This window comes from Lithobates pipiens, unplaced genomic scaffold, assembly GCF_037356315.1.
Source record: "Lithobates pipiens isolate NorthernLeopardFrog02 unplaced genomic scaffold, aLitPip1_a1.2 Scaffold_23, whole genome shotgun sequence".
Lineage (NCBI taxonomy): Eukaryota > Metazoa > Chordata > Amphibia > Anura > Ranidae > Lithobates > Lithobates pipiens.
The window spans coordinates 23,426,879-23,444,707 of NW_027507785.1; the positions used below are offsets into that span (position 1 = coordinate 23,426,879).

Consider the following 17,829-nt stretch of genomic DNA (forward strand, 5'->3'; position numbering starts at 1 on the left):
GAACCGTTCTAGTAGGAGCGACTCGAGTCGCTCCGACTTAGAAAAAAGGTTCCTGTACTACTTTTGCGGCGACCTCGGGCGACTTGCATTGACTTCTATACAGAAGTCATTTTGCAAGTCGCCGCTGAGGTCGCGGCGCGGCAAGTCGTGCCGCGTCTGGTGTGAACCGAGCCTCACCCAAATTTTGAGAAATAATAATAAACATCTGAAACAATACCTAATACAAAGTAACTATAAACAAATAAGTATAAACAGAAAAAAGTCCTTTTCTAGAAGATCAAATTTGTGCTCGCCCTTGGTGCAAACATGAAGAGATGGAAATATTCATTCAGTCCATAGAATGTTTGATCAAAAAACACCCTGGTGCTGACACCGCCACACACAGAAGAAGGATGTAAGCTTACTGACTCCAAATGATCAGCAGGTGTCACACTGGATTAAATACAGCAGGTGGTACTGTATCACACATAAATCTGTTTCATCTTCCAGTATTCCACTGTTCGTTCTTACCATTTTTCATTGTTTTACATGTTATGCAATGTTGTAACAAGATATTCTTGGCACTTCCTTTTATAAAACTGTTTTGTGGTGAATACAATACTGTTCAGGTTGTTAATAAATGTTAATTTTATGGTTAAAACAAAAAATTCGACAATTTTTTTCCAATATAAGACATACCCCAAAAGTAAGACATAGTGGGGCTTTTGGGGATAAAAAGAAAGTAAGACACTGTCTTACTTTCGGGGAAACACGGTACTATCTCATGGTCAGTGTAGAAGGGATACACGGTGATCAGAGAGCCGTTGTAGTGTCACAGTTTGCTGCCTATCACAGGATGGTGCGGAAGTGACGTTGTTGCGTACTGCGCATGCGCGATGCGTTCCAAACGCTCGCGCCGTGCGTTCCAACATAGTTTCGGCAATACAGTTCAGCGAAACCATCACATAATGTTACGGAAGTGATGTTACACACAACACAAACACGGGCCACGTTGTTGCGTACTGCGCATGCATGTTCACCGTCATTCTGCACTGGGAGGATTGTGGAGAAGTGATACAATGTATTACAAGGAATCTGTTCCGGGACTCCCGGAAATACATCACTGATGACAGGATAGTTGGAGATTAGAGATGTTGCAATACATGGGTGTAGTGGATGGCCTGAAGGAACACATTGTGGGGACTTTATATAATTGACCGGATAGAAAAGTCACCAGTGAAAGGATAAAGTGGCGGCACCCCTATTATAATGTATAACCAGGGGGAGAAATGACTGAAAGAGGGCATCAAATACAGCATGTTTTGGTCATTCATTCTTTATTTATGTATTCTATGCATGTATTGATTCATGGATTCATTAACCAAGAAACACGTTGGACATATTAATTTCAGATTGTTTTGATCTTTGATTTGACTTCAGAATACAGAATCTGCTCTGCTATAGAGATCAATGAAAAGTCTACTAAGTAAGTATTTTCTGGGAAGAAAACATAAAGAGGTCTCAGAATACATTTCTTTGTAGTCCTCAAAAGGAGATAGTATTACTGGATGATGAAGGAAACGCCCGCAGCTGTGATTGGTTCAGATTTAAAATAACCGTTTTCAAAATTTGCCCGCCAAGATCGTTACAGACAAATATTCATCCCTCTTATACCGCCAAATCCGACACCGAGGAGATCATCGGATGAGACATTTATCGGAGAAATATGATTAGTACTCTTATGTCTTTAGTCCGGAATGCTTAGGAAAGAATTCGGTTTATTACTGAACCATGAGAAAACACTTCTATATGTTCTCAGAATCCGGCATCTCTCCACTGCTACACACAGAACACGATAGAGAAATGTCTTCTATTATAGATCTCTGCAGAAAACCAACACGCTGTGACCCCGCCTCTTTCCATTAGTCTCCTATCAGGTCCGCAATAACTTAAGCCGGTGAAAAAACAAGGGGTTATCCGTGTATATTTTTCATTTTCAGAGAACTATTTTATAGATATGACATTATTATTGACAATAGTATCTGGTGATTGTGGTTTCTGTTATGAAGAGTCCAAGAAAATGATATTTTCGGTACAATCTTTGAAGAATAGCTATAAAATCAATAAGAAGGAAGAATATATTTGTCCTCTCTAGATGTATTTCTGCTGCCTTAATATTTTTCCAAACAGCAGAATGTTTAGGAGCCTAACGTGGAAAAACAAATCTATTCTGTGTAATGAATGGATGTGACTCCGCCTTTTCTCAGGGTGGTTTCCATCAGGTCCGCTCAGTCTCTATAAAAAAGAGGGCGGACAGACCTTCAGCTATTCTCCGTTTATCTTAGTAACAGGGAAGAGTCATCATGTCTGGTCGCGGTAAAGGAGGGAAGGGTCTGGGGAAAGGAGGCGCCAAGCGGCACAGGAAGGTGCTCCGGGACAACATCCAGGGCATCACCAAACCCGCCATCCGACGTTTGGCCCGCAGAGGGGGTGTCAAGCGCATCTCCGGACTCATCTATGAGGAGACCCGCGGGGTGCTCAAAGTCTTCCTGGAGAATGTCATCCGCGATGCCGTCACCTACACTGAGCACGCCAAGAGGAAGACCGTCACCGCCATGGATGTCGTCTATGCTCTCAAACGCCAGGGCCGCACTCTCTACGGATTCGGAGGCTAAACCCTCATAGACACCTACCCACTTCACCGAAACAAAGGTCCTTCTCAGGGCCACCCACCTTCTCATACAAAGGGCTATCATTATCTGTACTTTTCTGGAGTTATAACGATTTAGTATGTGGGGAAGGGAGTTTTTTAGCTAACCATACACTATACAATCCGATTGCACGATTTTCTTAATATGTAATATAACTGATCTGTATTACAATATTATCTCACTTTTGTTTTTCAGGTGGATTGTTCCGCCGATAAACACCACTTTCCATAAAAAATTAAAATCTTGATGTCTGTGGTTCTCATTTTGTCCACATGTTTCACCTGGGCAGTCGTTGGAATAAAAATAGAACATATTTAAATGATTGATTTAATAATTTGAAGTCCTTCCTGTCTGACCGAAATTTAAAATGTCGGATTTGGCGGTATAAAAGGGATGAGTTTTTGTCTGTAATCTACACATTTCTGTCGGGTACAATGTGAGATTTTGTCCCCACAGCCAGCAATGTTTTATTGGAGAGTCCAAAAAGTCTCTGCTTTCTCAGAGGAGAAAACACGTGTTCAGGAGACTTTCTAGTGATCTCCACTCTGCAGTACAAACAACACAACGGACCTTACCAATTCCCGCCTATGTATTATTGTTGGGGGATTGCACGGTGTGAAATGACAGGGGTCTAATATCGCAATTGTCGGATCAATCCATAGAACTCCGGCGGGAGGAGTGAAGATGGGGATGAGATCAGTTGGGAGAATGATTTGTGATGATCATCGGAAGAGAATGAAGAGTCCCTGTAATGAAAGCTGACCGTATAAAATCTATCGTCATTTCTTATTAGTGTCATCCTGACACATCGTCCCCAATCGGGATCTCACCTCATTGTCACAGGAAACATTTTATTTCCAACATGTAAAAAGAAAATCTTTTTTCGGTTGTCTATTTTTACAATCAGATCTCCCGATAACAATGTATGCGAGTCTTTGTATGGAGAGGTATAACGCAGCTGAATATTCCTACTGACCTGTAAGAAGTGTGAATGAATACAAAGTAAATGATTTTAGAGTGAACTTATGAATCATATTAAAAAAACAAAAAAAAACAAACATAGAAGTGAATAGTAAAGAAAGCGATGTATGCGGGGCTCTTTGTATGGGGAGGTGGGTGGCTCTGAGAAGAGCCGTTGTGTTGGGTAATAGAGGCGGCGGGCGGATTGTCGGGATTACTTGGATTTGGCGGCCTTGTGGCTCTCGGTCTTCTTGGGCAGCAGCACGGCCTGGATGTTGGGCAGGACTCCTCCCTGGGCGATGGTGACTCCGCCCAGCAGCTTGTTGAGCTCCTCGTCGTTGCGGACAGCCAGCTGGAGGTGTCGGGGGATGATGCGGGTCTTCTTGTTGTCGCGGGCGGCGTTGCCGGCCAGCTCGAGGATCTCAGCCGTCAGATACTCGAGGACGGCGGCCAGATAGACGGGAGCTCCGGCCCGACCCGCTCGGCATAGTTGCCCTTCCTCAGCAGGCGGTGAACACGACCGACTGGGAACTGCAGACCAGCCCGGGATGATCGGGTCTTGGCCTTAGCCCGAACCTTGCCTCCTTGTTTGCCGCGTCCTGACATGATATCTGGATGATCGGGTTATTCACTGGTAGAATATCACCCCACAGCCACTCCCCTTCATTTATACACTCAGTGCTCTGACATCACACGCTGTGATTGGTCACCCTTGAATCCAGCCAATAGTTTCCTGACTTATCTCTAAACCAATCTGTAAAGGAGAAAAGTAAGCATGACGTCACTCCCCATCACATGCCCGAATTCTCCAATAGAAGAGTGAGGAGGGATGAGGTTCATTTGCATAGGACGCCTATATAAGCAGCACACGGGGGGCGGCTCCAGCACATTTTTCTTTCCTAGAGCAGAGAATCTACAATTGCCCCGAATCATGCCTGAGCCAGCCAAGTCAGCCCCGGCGCCCAAGAAGGGCTCCAAGAAAGCCGTGACCAAGAGCCAGAAGAAGGACGGCAAGAAGCGGAGGAAGAGCAGGAAGGAGAGTTATGCCATCTACGTGTACAAGGTGCTCAAGCAGGTCCACCCCGACACCGGCATCTCGTCCAAGGCCATGGGCATCATGAACTCCTTCGTCAATGACATCTTCGAGCGCATCGCCGGCGAAGCTTCCCGCCTGGCTCATTACAACAAGCGCCGCACCATCACCTCCCGGGAGATCCAGACCGCCGTCCGCCTCCTCCTGCCCGGAGAGCTGGCCAAGCACGCCGTCTCCGAGGGCACCAAGGCCGTCACCAAGTACACCAGCGCCAAGTAATCCCCCATCCCCCCATCATCATCCCAACACAAGACACAAAGGCTCTTCTAAGAGCCACCCACCATTTCCATCAATGAGCTCTCATCACATCGCAATTCTCAGCCCGTTATACATGCCGAATACTCTGCACAGAATTCCATTTACTTAGACACACTGATAACATGTTGCTGGTTTCTAGTTACAAAGAGGGGACACATCTGATTCTTCAGACATGAAATATTTGTTTTATTGATTCATTGTACAAATGTCATGATTTCTACCAGTAATCTCACTATGTATTATTCTAGTTCTACTATGGGGGGGGATCTAACTGGTACATATCTGATAGAGGTCAGTCCCATCATCCTATACAGATCTAATGATGAAACGTGGAATACTTTATTTCCCATCATATAGAAAGGTAGAGATCTATGAGAGAAGTCATCTCGCTATCCTGTTCTGTATGGGGGGAGGGGGGGGGATTCTGCATTTTGAGGACTTGACATAAAAAGAACACATGGAAATGTTTTACGTTATTCGGTAACATTTAGAATCCATTTCTATTTATTCCAGACTAATCAATGCACATAAAGCATAGATGAGACATTTATCCGAGAAATATCATCTGATGATCTCGGTGTCGGATTTGGCGGTATAAAAGGGCTGGTTGTTTGTCTGTAACGTTCTTCACTATTCAGGCGGGAAGATTTGAAACCAGGAATTTGAAATCTGAGCCAATCAGAGCAGTGGGCGTTTAATAACCCTAATAATAAGACTCTTTAGATGAGGAGCAGATTGGGAGGGGAATTCATGAACCTTCCTTCTATTCCCATCCCGATTCTTCATGGATTGCGGAGATCATCTCCACATTCCTCTATTCCTCGCCTTGTACTGCACTCACACCCCGTGTTCTACCAGAAATGACCAGGGGGTGGCAGAGCTGAGTAAACACTTATGCCGCACTCACACATTGTTACAATAAAAGATCCTCCACAATCTCCCGCTTTACATTGTTACTTTATCTGAAAAGACGCATTGAGACAATCGTGGTGTTCTTAACCTAAATCACAATGGAGGAAAGAAACAAGAAAACAAAACATTGTATCTACTCAATCAGCCCAGTCAAATCTTTGTCTATTTGTATCTATTTCAATCATCAACATCAGATCAATGTACAAAGATAAATCCTGCCTGATAGGTAAATGACACAAAATATATACAAAGTATCAGCTACATAGAAATCTGATCACAATATCACCTCGGACAGCACACATTCCTTTATAGAAGGTAGAGGTGGAAAATTGTCCCTAGGGCATTAGACATATTTATCACCGTTACTAATATATACTGTAAACATTAGCAGGGTCGGGACAAGGGGTGGGCAGGAGGGACAGCTGCCCCTGGCGCAATGGTATATTGCAGGGGTAGGGGGCACCCTGAGCCTAACCCTAAGGGAAAGGGGGAGGGGGCGCCGTTTGGCATCTTTGCCCTGGGCGCTGGATGACCTTGTCCCGGCACTGGATATTAGTAAAGGTGATAAACATGCCCAGTGCCATAGGGACAATTTTAATAATAATAAATGTGACAATCTACACATTTATAGGTAGATGTTTAATTGAGTAAAACAAAAACAAGATGTGCATATTGCAATCAATGTGAATGTTTAGCCCTTTATTTTTGATTGCCATTAGGAAAGGTTACAACCTCTGTCAGGTTTTTATGACTTCAACACATTCCATATAGAGGTGCAGGGCTTCAGCTGTAAACTTGAAAACAACAATGTGTGCACCCCATACACTCTACAATCTGATTTCCTCCACTAACAATTACATAGAGCAGCTTACCAGACAGACCTGATATGTTGGGAAGTCAAACAGAGCTTTGGTCTTGATTAGGGATGAGACAAAAAAACCCCGGTTCGGTTTGCACCAGAACCTGCAAAAATGTGCGAAAAATTTAGAACCCTGTTAAAGTTTATGGAACTCGAATGTTCAAAATCAAAAGTGCTAATTATAAAGGCTAATATGCTAGTTATTATCCTAAAAAGGGCTTGGGTACCTGAGTCTTGCCCCAGGGGACATGTATCAATGGAAAAAAAAAAGAAAAAAAAAAAAAAGAAGTTAAATATTCCTTTAAATATCATACCTGGGGGTGTCTATAGTATGCCTGTAAATTCATGGGTGTTTCTCGTGCTTAGAACAGTCCCTGCACAAAATGACATTTTTAAAGGAATAAAAGTCATTTAAAACTGCTTGCGGCTTTAATGTAATGTCTGGTCCTGGCAATATAGATGACAATCAGTGAGTCAAGCGGCATAGGTAAACACCCCCCCCCAGTCCATTACTAGGCCCTTTGGTTCTTGAATGGATATTAAGGGGAACCCCGCACCCCCCTCCAAAAAAAATGAAAGGTGTGGGGCCTCCAGGCCCTATATTCTCTGAACAGCAGAATATAGGCAGTGCAAGCAAGGCAGGGACTGTGTAAGTTTGTTGTGAAGTAGAATCTGCATTTTTTTTAAGGCTTTTTGGAAAACATAGGGAAGGGTTATCACCCCTGTAACATTTTTTTTTTTTTGCTGTCTATGCACTTCTTCAGAAGATTCCACCTCCCTTTCTGTCCCAATGACATTTTTTTTTAATTTTTTTTATTTGGGGTTTCTAGTGAAACAAGGATTGGTGATAAAGCATCAGTGGAGAGGAGACACATTTTTCCCATATCAACTCTTACAGGAAAGAATTTCCCTTCCTAGGGGTCAATTGCAGGCTTAGCAGGATCAGGGAGACCATGCAGCGTAATTTAACTGAGACATTTGGTCCGGAGTCATCTGGGTTACTAAGGACGACATGATTTTCAGCAATCTCCTCCCAGCCACGTACAAGTCCATGGGTTTCTTGGGACTGTAAATGATCCCTTAAAGACTGCTGCTGATGTTGAGTGCTAGGTTCCAAATCCATGCTGACACAATCCTCCTCCTCTTCGTCCTCCTTGTCCTCTTCCTGTGTGATTGGCAGGCCAGCAGGAACAGTGTGTGGATAAGGGGGGGCCTTGAGAGTTAAGGAAGTCCTCCTCTTCCTGCCTCTGTTCTGCCTCAAGTGCCTTGTCCATTATTCCACACAGCATGTGCTCCAACAGGTGGACAAGAGGGACAGTGTCAATTTAGCCAAGCTAGCATTCAATCGCTGGGCATGTCGATGGCTGGGAGTGAACTTCTTTTTGGCGGTGCAGCAGCTGGAGCAGGCAAATTTGCCTGGTACAATCTGATGTTGGTGTACCGATATGTGTGTCACAGCCAAGTACTTGCAGACAATCTACTAATTCTACACCTTCATTCAACTCAGTGCATGTTTCAGAGAGGACTGAAGGTATAGTGGGGTTAGAGATCCCGCTGATGAGGAGCAAGGAGAGGTCTGCTTTTTTCTTTGGTGTGGGTCTTTTAGGTACGCTTGCCAACAAACTGCATGGCAGGTCGACATATGTCTGGTCAAGCATGTGGTGCCCAAGTGGCTGATGTTTTGGCCACGTGAGATACGCTTGAGACATAAGTTCCACATAGCAGTGGTGCGATCTGATGCACTCGTCTCAAAAAAGCCCACACCAAAGAACTTTTGGAATAACGTGCAGAGACAGCAGCACCCTGCACATGCGGAGCTCTGCGGTGTGATGCAGTCAGTGTGCTTACCTTGGCCCCTGGAGAGCATCCTGCCTCGTTGTAGATGTGCCTCCTTCTCCTCCTCTCTCCTATCAGGCACCCACATGGAGTCAGTGACTTTATCATCTCCTCCCTCCTCATCACTGGAGCAAACCTGGCAGTATGCTGCAGCTGAGGGAACATGACTGCCAGATGACTGTCCTTCTTGGGCACTCCCTCTCTCTGGGCTCACGTTACTGCCTTTGTCTTGCTGGGTACGATCATCAGAGCCTTCAAAATGCTGGGCATCCTCCTGGAGCATGTACCTAACACTGTGGTCAAACAGTTCGGGGGACTCCTCAGGACATGGTGGGGCTAGGGAAGGAGTGACTGATGCTATTGAGCAAAGGAAAGTACCCTGAGCCTGGATGATAGAGGATGAGGAGGATGAGGACAGCTTGGTCATCCACTCTACCAAGTCTTCGGCATGTCAACTGCCTGCCTGTAGTATTATTAGTATGAGAACACTGGCAATTTTAATTAAAGTGGAGGGCCGTTTAAAAAAAAAAAAAAAAAAAAAAAAAAAAAAAAAAGTCAGCAGCTGCAAACACTGCAGCTGCTGACTTAATAAACACACTTACCTGTCCAGGGCGCCCGCGATGTCGGCCGCCCGAGGCCGACCTGTCCCTCGGCTCTCGGGTCCCGGCGCCGCCACTCCCTCTAAGGGAAACAGGCAGTGGAGCCTTATGGCTTCACTGCCCGTTTCCTACTGCGCATGTGTGAGTCCCGCATCGCTTTCTGAATGGGACACGCTGTGTTCTGGAACACACAGTTCCCAGAACACAGCGCGACCCATTACCCAGAAGACGCCGCGACGAGGAGAGAAGACAGAAGATCTCCGCGGAGGAGGAAGAGGAAGATTAGGATTATGTGCCTAGCAACAGGCATTTCTGGTAAGTAAAAAAAAAAAAAAAAAAAAAAATAATTAAATTTTTTGTTTTTTAGATTTTTTTGTAATTTTTAATTTTTTTTTGTTTTCAGGGTGGCCCTCCACTTTAAGTAAAGCTTTGGGCGCACAGTGTGCAAAGGACACTAAAACAAAATACTGCAGCTCCTGCCTGTATTTGTATGAGAACACCAGCAATTGTATTCAGGTAAGCTTTAGGTGCACGCCATGCAAAGGACACTAAAACAAACTACTGCAGCTCCCTGCCTGCATTTATATGAGAACACCGGCAATTGTAGTCGGGTAAAGCTTTAGGTGCACACTGTGCAAAGGACACTAAAACAAAATAATGCAGCTCCCTGCCTGTATTTGTATGAGAACACCGGCAATTGTATTCAGGCAAAGCTTTAGGTGCACATTGTGCAAAGGACACAGTACACTAAGTGAAAATAGTGCAGCTCTGTGCCTGTCAGTGTATTATGAAGAGAATAAAAGGAACGGATCTAGCTAAACTGAATACAGTGCATAAATATATATACAACACACCTGGGATGCATATATATCCTCTAAACACTGTAACTGAAGCAAACTGACTCGCCTGTATATATATCTGTGGTGCGGATTGGAGACCTGCAAGTCATAGACAATTCCTGCACACTGTCTGGGATCTCCCCGGGGAGGGGGGAGGAGGGGATGAACATTTCCTCTTCTAGACCATCTTTCTACAAGGAATTCTCACAATTCAATATGGAACACAGCGACTGCATACTTCCGTGATCATTAGAAGGGAACCAATAGGGAGACAAATCATCCTCTGGACGTGTTACAATGATCAGCGACAAGATCATTGTGTTATGTGGACAATGTACTCTTTACTATAAAACTAAATATCCATTTCAGTTACAGATTTTTTTTTTTTTTATTTTTTTTTATTGAACAATAGAAATAGAAAATACAACATGACGGAACCATAGATAAGGAAAATACAGAGTTCCAGATATAGTTACAGGCAATACAAATTGCATATTACAACCATACAGTATATAACTGAACAATGTATTAGATAGGGTCTCTCAACAAAGTCCAGAATATTAGAGCACAAAGTAAGTATAGATCCACAAAAGGCCTAGTTTCTGTTAGCTATAGGGTAGCGAAAGTAAACTAGGAGAAGAAAGGAAGGCGAGGGGGAAAAGAAAAAAAAAAGGAAAAAAAGGGGAATAAAGCCCCCACACAGGAGAATCCACAAAGTCACACTAGAGTGCCAGGGTGAGGTGCGTAAAACATTGCAAATCTACCCTCCAGACAGGGAAAGGGGTAAGACAGGAGCCCCACAGATCCAAGACTAAGCCTCACCCGGTTGTCAACTGTGTATTAGACATGTGCGATTCGTTTCGTACGAATCGCAAATTCGTACGAATTTCAAAAAATTCGTACGTTCGGGAGGATCCGAAATACGAATTGCCGTACGTCTGAATTCTGTACGGAATACGAACTTTTGTTTACGAATTCCGGATTTCGGATCAGTTGTTGTCGAATCGACGACGACTTCAAGCATTTTTTGCTGTGTTTTTTTTACCGCAATTCGTGGCGTTTTTTACCGCGTTTTTCAGTCATTATGCTTATTATGACTTGCAGAAGACTTTTGTGATAGAAGTCAATGTAAGTTGCCTGAAGACATCAGTGAAGGACTTTCATCCTCTCTGGGCTGCCAAGAAAATAACAAAATGAGACAATGTTTCTTCTTCAATGGGCTGAACTCTGTGTGTAGAAGTTCTCAGTTTAACCATTTAAAGACTAAATCTTTTTTGACACGTGTTGCTTACAAGTAAAAATCCAGTATTTTCTGCTAGAAAATCACTCAGAAGCCCCAAAAATTATATATATTTTTTTAGCAGAGACCCTAGGGAATAAAATAGAGGTTGTTGCAATATTTTATGTGACGCGGTATTTGCGCAGAGGTTTTTCAAACGCAAGTTAGCCCTTTTTTTTTCGGTCGACCTCTAGGGAGCACTGACATTAGCAGCGTGACATACAGCAATGACACCTGCACCGTGATAGAGTGATCTGACACCAGCACTGTGATGGAGAGCACTGACATCAGCAGCGTGACATACAGCAATGACACCTGCACCGTGATATACAGCACTGACACCAGCAGCGTGACATACAGCAATGACACCTGCACTGTGATAGAGTGATCTGACAACAGCACCGTGATAGAGAGCACTGACACCAGCACCGCGATATACAGCACTGACACCTGCACCGTAAGCAGCCCCAAGAGGAAGTCAGCATAGCACAGGGATGGTGGGAGCCCCTCATAATAAGCAGCCCCAGGAGGAAGTCAGCACAGCACAGGGATGGTGAACTTTACAAACCTACAGGTCATATTTGCAGCCACAAAATAATTACTAGCTGTGCACACATAGTCCCACCATATGGCCAATGACATAACACATGTATGAGGTGAATCTGGGATCGACAACTACAAGCATTCTTTTTTTATATGTGAAATTCTGAAAATTCAGGAATCTTGAGATAATGGAGGCGAGGGAAGGTCAGGGTAGGCAAAGAAGAGGGTGCAGAAGATGATCACCAGCACCAGCACCGTGATATAGAGCACTGACACCTGCACCGTGATAGGGTGATCTGACACCAACACTGTGACATAACACATGTATGAGGTGAATCTGGGATCGACAACTACAAGCATTCTTTTTTTATATGTGAAATTCTGAAAATGCAGGAATCTTGAGATAATGGAGGCGAGGGAAGGTCAGGGTAGGCAAAGGAAAGGGTGCAGGAGAGGGGTGTGGCCTGGCGCGCGGAGGAAATGGTAGCCTGAGCGCTGAGCTCTGAGAGACCCGCGGCTCCTGAGCGGATTACCGGCATTCCTCGCTATCTAAAATGAGCGGATCGAGCAGGCACAACCCCGGGAAATCAACTCGCCGCTCGTTAGCCAGCACGAAGCATCCCGGAGATCTTCCGTAGCAGGCCCCGCTCCAGCCGTGAGACACCTCTCAAGATGGCGCTGGCTCATGGTGAGGAGGATGAGCTGAGTGAGGGATCCCAGTCAGCAGCAGAGGACACGGTAAGCAGAGCGGAACAGGCCAACAACCCCTTGACTCTGGGAGACATGACGACAATAGCGTCAGATATTTAAAATACTCTGTTTTCAAAAAAATTTAAAAAATTAAAAAAAAAATACTCTGTTTTCAGCTATAACTGACCTAAAAGCTGACCTCCTATCACTAAATGAAAAGATGGCTGCTCTGGAAAGGGCTGAGGGCAGGAGGGACAGGGCTGTCTGCAGACTAGAAGCTACTGCTGCCTCACATTCTGAACATCTTATTGCCATCAACAGACACCTCGAGGACCTCGACAACAGAGGACGGCGTAACAATCTCAGGGTGCGGGGGGTCCCGGAGTCTGTGAGTGCTGACCAAATACCCTCAGCCCTCAGTTCGATCTTCAATAAGTTGCTTGATAAGCCCCCAGATTCCCCCATCGAGTTTGTGCGGGCACATAGAGCTCTCCGGATGAAACCCCCAGATGATGCACCCCCGAGGGATATAATCTGCTGCTTACAGAGCTTTCCCCTAAAAGAGGACATACTAGCCCATGCCAGGAGGAATGATCAGATTTTCTTCAATGACAACATATTAGCCCTATATCAGGACCTCTCACCGATCACCCTACAAAACAGGAGAGCTCTTCGCCCCTTGCTGGAAGTGCTGAGAGGGAAGGGAATTGTGTATAAGTGGAGGTTCCCTTTTGCGCTGCAGGCGACGGTGGGTGGTAGGCAACATATCCTACGGCTACCGGATGACCTCCCTGGCTATTGCTCGAATTTACACATTCCTCTCACCGACCTTCCGGAGTGGTATGCGGAGTTCAGGGATCCCCCTATGGAGCGCAGTCTGGACAGCACTCCTCACACCACCCCCACCAAGCCACCGTCAAAGAAGAGCAAGTACGGCAAGCTGTCTAGTACCGATACGGGCCGTCCGCCACATACACCTAGACAGTCCAGGCACCGAAATCAGACCTAACTTCTCCCACCGTACTTCTGCAGTATGACCCAGGAGCAGGAAGGTTGTTTCATCGAAGGATAGCAGCGTATTTCTCTTTGATTTACTTGTGATCCCCCTTTCCAATTTGTATTTTTTATTTTTGCCTCCGACCTTTGGCTGCAAGGTCACTCAGAACTAGTGTTTCGTACTGTCCACCCCCCCCCCCCCCCCTCTTATTTTTTATTTTATTTTTTCCTTTTCCTTGTTTCTGCTGAGCTCTCTGCTCCTGAGTGACGGCCACCAATACAGGACGTATGCCTTTTTTTTTTTTTTCTTTATATATCAATGGCCGATTGCTCTTCTATACAGCCGAAATGCCAGTAATGACTGTGTTGTTTGCATTCATTTGCCTTTCACATTGTTAATTTGCACCTGTTCTGTTGCTGAAAATGGGCCCGCGGGTCTTTAGATGTCTCTAGCTGTAGCTATACTGTTTAGGTTATATTTCTATTTCATATTAGGTATTAGCGTACGCAGTTTACTTTGGTGACGCTTCCTGGGCGCGCCTCCCACGTTTCCCCAAAAGTGGGTGCTGTGCTGTTTAGTTTGGTGCAGCTAGTACTCGCAAGATAATTTTGCGTTTGCAGTCGGCAGACTGCGAGCAGAATTCTCACTCGATTTGGTCAGTGCTCCATACTAGGGGCCTTTCTCTTTTTTCTCTTACTTCCCTCTCAATCTGTTCTATTTTAACTCTTTTGTAATTTCTACCTCCCTTAAGCTCCCCTTCCTTTCCCTTTTTTTTTTTTTGTTTTTGTTTGTTTGTTTTTTCTTCCCTCCTGTGCAGGGGTACACGAAGTCCCTACGTAAGCTTGCAAGATGGCCTACTTTTCGCTGGGGCATGCCCCTACTGTGATTTCGCACAATGTGCAAGGCCTGAACATCCCGGAGAAAATGACATCCTTGCTCAGAGAACTAAACAAGGTAAAACCTCTTTTCGTTTTCCTACAGGAGACACATTTTCAAGCCAACAAAATCCCTAACTTACATCACAAAAACTTTCCCCACATTTACCACGCAAAAAATCCGGATGCAAAAACCAAAGGGGTCCCCATACTCATTAACAAATCAGCGGGCTTTGAGGTGACCCAGCAGCTAGTGGACCCGGGCGGCAGGTTCCTATTTTTGAAGGGGAAATAGGGTACCTCTCCCCTGACTTTAGCGAACGTGTATTTTCCCAATAAGACACACGTAACTTTCTGTAGATACATGATAGCTGAGCTGAAGAGTTTTGCGTCAGGGCGGGTGTTGCTGGGGGGGGACTTTAATGTCCCTCTACACCCATTACATGACACGTCCACTGGGAAATCAAGCGTTTCTTATCGCACACTTAAGCAAATTAGGAACTCCATACTCTCTCTCACTCTGATTGATACCTGGTGGCTGGCCCACCCGAGAGGCCGAGATTTTACGCATTACTCGGTTCACATAGAAAACACTCGCGTATTGACTATGTATTTTTGACCCAAAGAGATTTCTCAGACGTGGTAGATGCCTGTATTGGTATACAATCGTTTTCTTACCATGCCCCTGTTGCCCTGACTATCAAACGACAGACCCCTGGGTCTAAACCGTGTATGTGGAGGTTGAACCCTTCCCTCCTTACAGACTTAGACATTAAGACTAGACTAACGGGGTAAACAATGGCGGACGTATATTGTGAGAGCTCCACTACTCCTGCAACCTAATCCGCTGCCATCCGCACTCACAAGGACCTGCTGAGAGCCAGACACCTTCCCCAACTGACCATCTGGGTGCCCTGTGGGGTTTGGAGCCAATATTGCCTGGAGATCCTGCATTGGACGGCCTGAGAGCCCTTTCCCCTGGACAATCGCGGCCGCCATTTTGCCGCTCCGAGGCCTGCTAACACCAGCCTTCATCCTCGCATACCGGGAGGTAGGGGATCCTCATCCACCCTCATATCCCTCTCCTGCATCCTCCCTGTACCCTCCGGTGGCCCGGTTGAGCTCCGGGGACGCTCATGGAGGCCGTGGCCTGGTCCGGCCTAGTGCGGCCTAGTGGGGCCTGCGGATCCCCGGTGTATCCTGCAGCAGTCATCCCGCGGAGGTGCGACCGGCCTGGCCTTGGATCGGAGGAGCGGGCCGTCCCTCTTTGCGCCCGGAAAAGACTCCAGCCCAGGTATATACAGTGCTGGGAGGGAAGGAGGACAGATCCAGGCCTAGAGAAGCAGCCATATTGCTCCACCCGACTGCTTGTGGCTGGATAGTATAGCGGCCATCTTGGTACACCCGGGCGCGGGGCTGCCACTCGCCCATAGCCAGGTCACGCCCCCCCTCGCCTGATGGAAATGCCCAGGCTGCCACACCACTGTCTATAGTGTGGCACATCTATACCTCAGTCCCCACGGTGCCTGCAAACAGGTAACACGGCCCCTGGCCTAGCAGTGGCCATCTTGCTACACCTGGCTTCTGGCTCATTGCTGGTATAGTGGCCATCTTGCTCCACCCAGTGCTGCTATTCATGCCTAGCCATAGTCCGCCCCCCTCCTCGGCCCCAAGAGCACCCCAGACTGTCATACCACTGTCCTGCAACACCTATTCCAGCTCTCCCCTGCTCCCCCCTCCTCTTACAAACGCCTGGAAGGAGGGCTGCTCCCAGTTCCAATCTTGTGGCTATCTTGCTCCACCCGGACACTAACACTGCAACAAGAGCCCACTTCCACCGCCAACACGGACCGCATTAGCTGCTTTCCCACTTCACATATGGGTGCGTGTGGCTGTTGATGGCCGGCTGAAGATATGTACCGCTGAGCTCTGTGCTATCCCGACAACTGCAGGCTGTGTCCCCCACTATTCATACCCGACTTGCTGATGGCGGCTTCCAGCTCTCATCCTGCTGACTTTGCTGAACTACAACAAGGCTCTATCCAACGTTACCTACTTCGTACAACCTCACAAGACTCCCGTGCAGGGAAAGACAGGCTCTCGACGAGCCGAATCCTAAGCAAACTGAAGCATCCTCCACCGACTACAGCGGCTTGCCCCACCACTGGACACAACTCGGTTGTACAGCTGAATCCCCCGATGGACCCTCCGGATCCCCTGGCCGGATTTGCAATGTCCCCTTCCACAAACGTAGAAGTTGTTCCAGAAGAAATGTCTTCCTCAGCCTTGAGCAGGGCTCCGGGCTCCACATCCACTGCCCTACTTTCTGCCTTCAGGGCTGACTTTGATTCCTGGGCCTCCAAAATGGAAACTTCTCTCCAAAGTGAACTGAATGCCCTCAAACAACGGGTTTTCGGCATCGGAGACTGCAATTTCTACAATGGCCACCACCCAAGAAGACCATACGGCCCGTATAACGGCACTTGAACTTGCATCTACGGCTCACCTCTCCCGGTTGCGGCAACACCAGCTCCGAATAGAAGACAGTGAAAACCGGAGCCGCAGGAATAACATCCGGCTACAGGGTGTCCCGGAGGCAACCTCGGGTAATGACCTCAAACCTACTATTATTGCTATCCTAAATCAGGTCCTGGAGAGGGAAGTTACGTCCCCTATCGAATTGGATAGAGTGCACAGAGTTGGGGGTGGGGGGGGAGACGGCCCCCAATACGTGTATCCAAAAAAGTGCTGCTATTGCCCTCACTGGATCACCTGCCCCCTGCAGGGGTAAGCTCGCTGCCACAGTGTGAGCCCCTGTGTCGCTGCCTGGTGTCACTCTGGGGGGTCCTTAATTGGTCCATTGGGGGTGCAGTTGGTAGATGGTGAAGTCAGCGAACCCCGATCAGAGTAATCCAAAGGAGTAGTCCAAGAGGCAAGGTCGGGAACAGGCAGAGTCGGCAGCAGAAATATAATATGTTAACCACCAACAACCAGGAAATATATATGTATAGGACCTATTTCCTGGTTGTTGGTGGTTAATATATTATATTTCTGCCGCCAACTCTGCCTGTCTGAGTCTGCCTCCAGTGAAAAGATACAATGATGGCTCCCCTATTATAATGCATAACCAGGAGGAGCAATGACTGAAAGGGGAACATCAAATACAGCAACAAGTGTCAATGATGGAGGAAAACATCTCTGATAAGACTTGGTCGGCTACATCTCTGTAATGGTGAATAACTGATAAGTCTCCCGGGAGAACGGAGACAATTGTCTATTCCAGCCAGGGGTATATATGAGGTGGGAGGGAAGATAATAGGATAAAGAGTACTTTATATTTCTATACTCTGTAGGTCTTTGTGTGAACATTTCAGAGAGCCCATATCCCAGGTATTCTTC

At 46.4% G+C, this 17,829-nt stretch overlaps 2 protein-coding genes and 1 pseudogene across 2 annotated transcripts; 2 read left to right on the top strand and 1 right to left on the bottom strand.

The window, feature by feature from the left end:
* Positions 1 to 2,105: 2,105 nt before the first annotated feature.
* Positions 2,106 to 2,841, top strand: LOC143927320 (histone H4). The gene has a single exon (XM_077451326.1). It carries the CDS (start codon positions 2,343 to 2,345, stop codon positions 2,652 to 2,654), a length of 312 nt encoding a protein of 103 aa, XP_077307452.1. The 5' UTR covers positions 2,106 to 2,342; the 3' UTR covers positions 2,655 to 2,841.
* Positions 2,842 to 3,769: 928 nt separating this feature from the next.
* Positions 3,770 to 4,288, bottom strand: LOC143926904 (histone H2A type 1-like; annotated as a pseudogene).
* Positions 4,289 to 4,557: 269 nt separating this feature from the next.
* On the top strand, positions 4,558 to 5,228 carry LOC143927321 (histone H2B 1.1). Its single transcript, XM_077451327.1, has one exon. The coding sequence runs from the start codon at positions 4,582 to 4,584 to the stop codon at positions 4,960 to 4,962; it is 381 nt and encodes a 126-aa protein (XP_077307453.1). The 5' UTR covers positions 4,558 to 4,581; the 3' UTR covers positions 4,963 to 5,228.
* Positions 5,229 to 17,829: the final 12,601 nt, after the last annotated feature.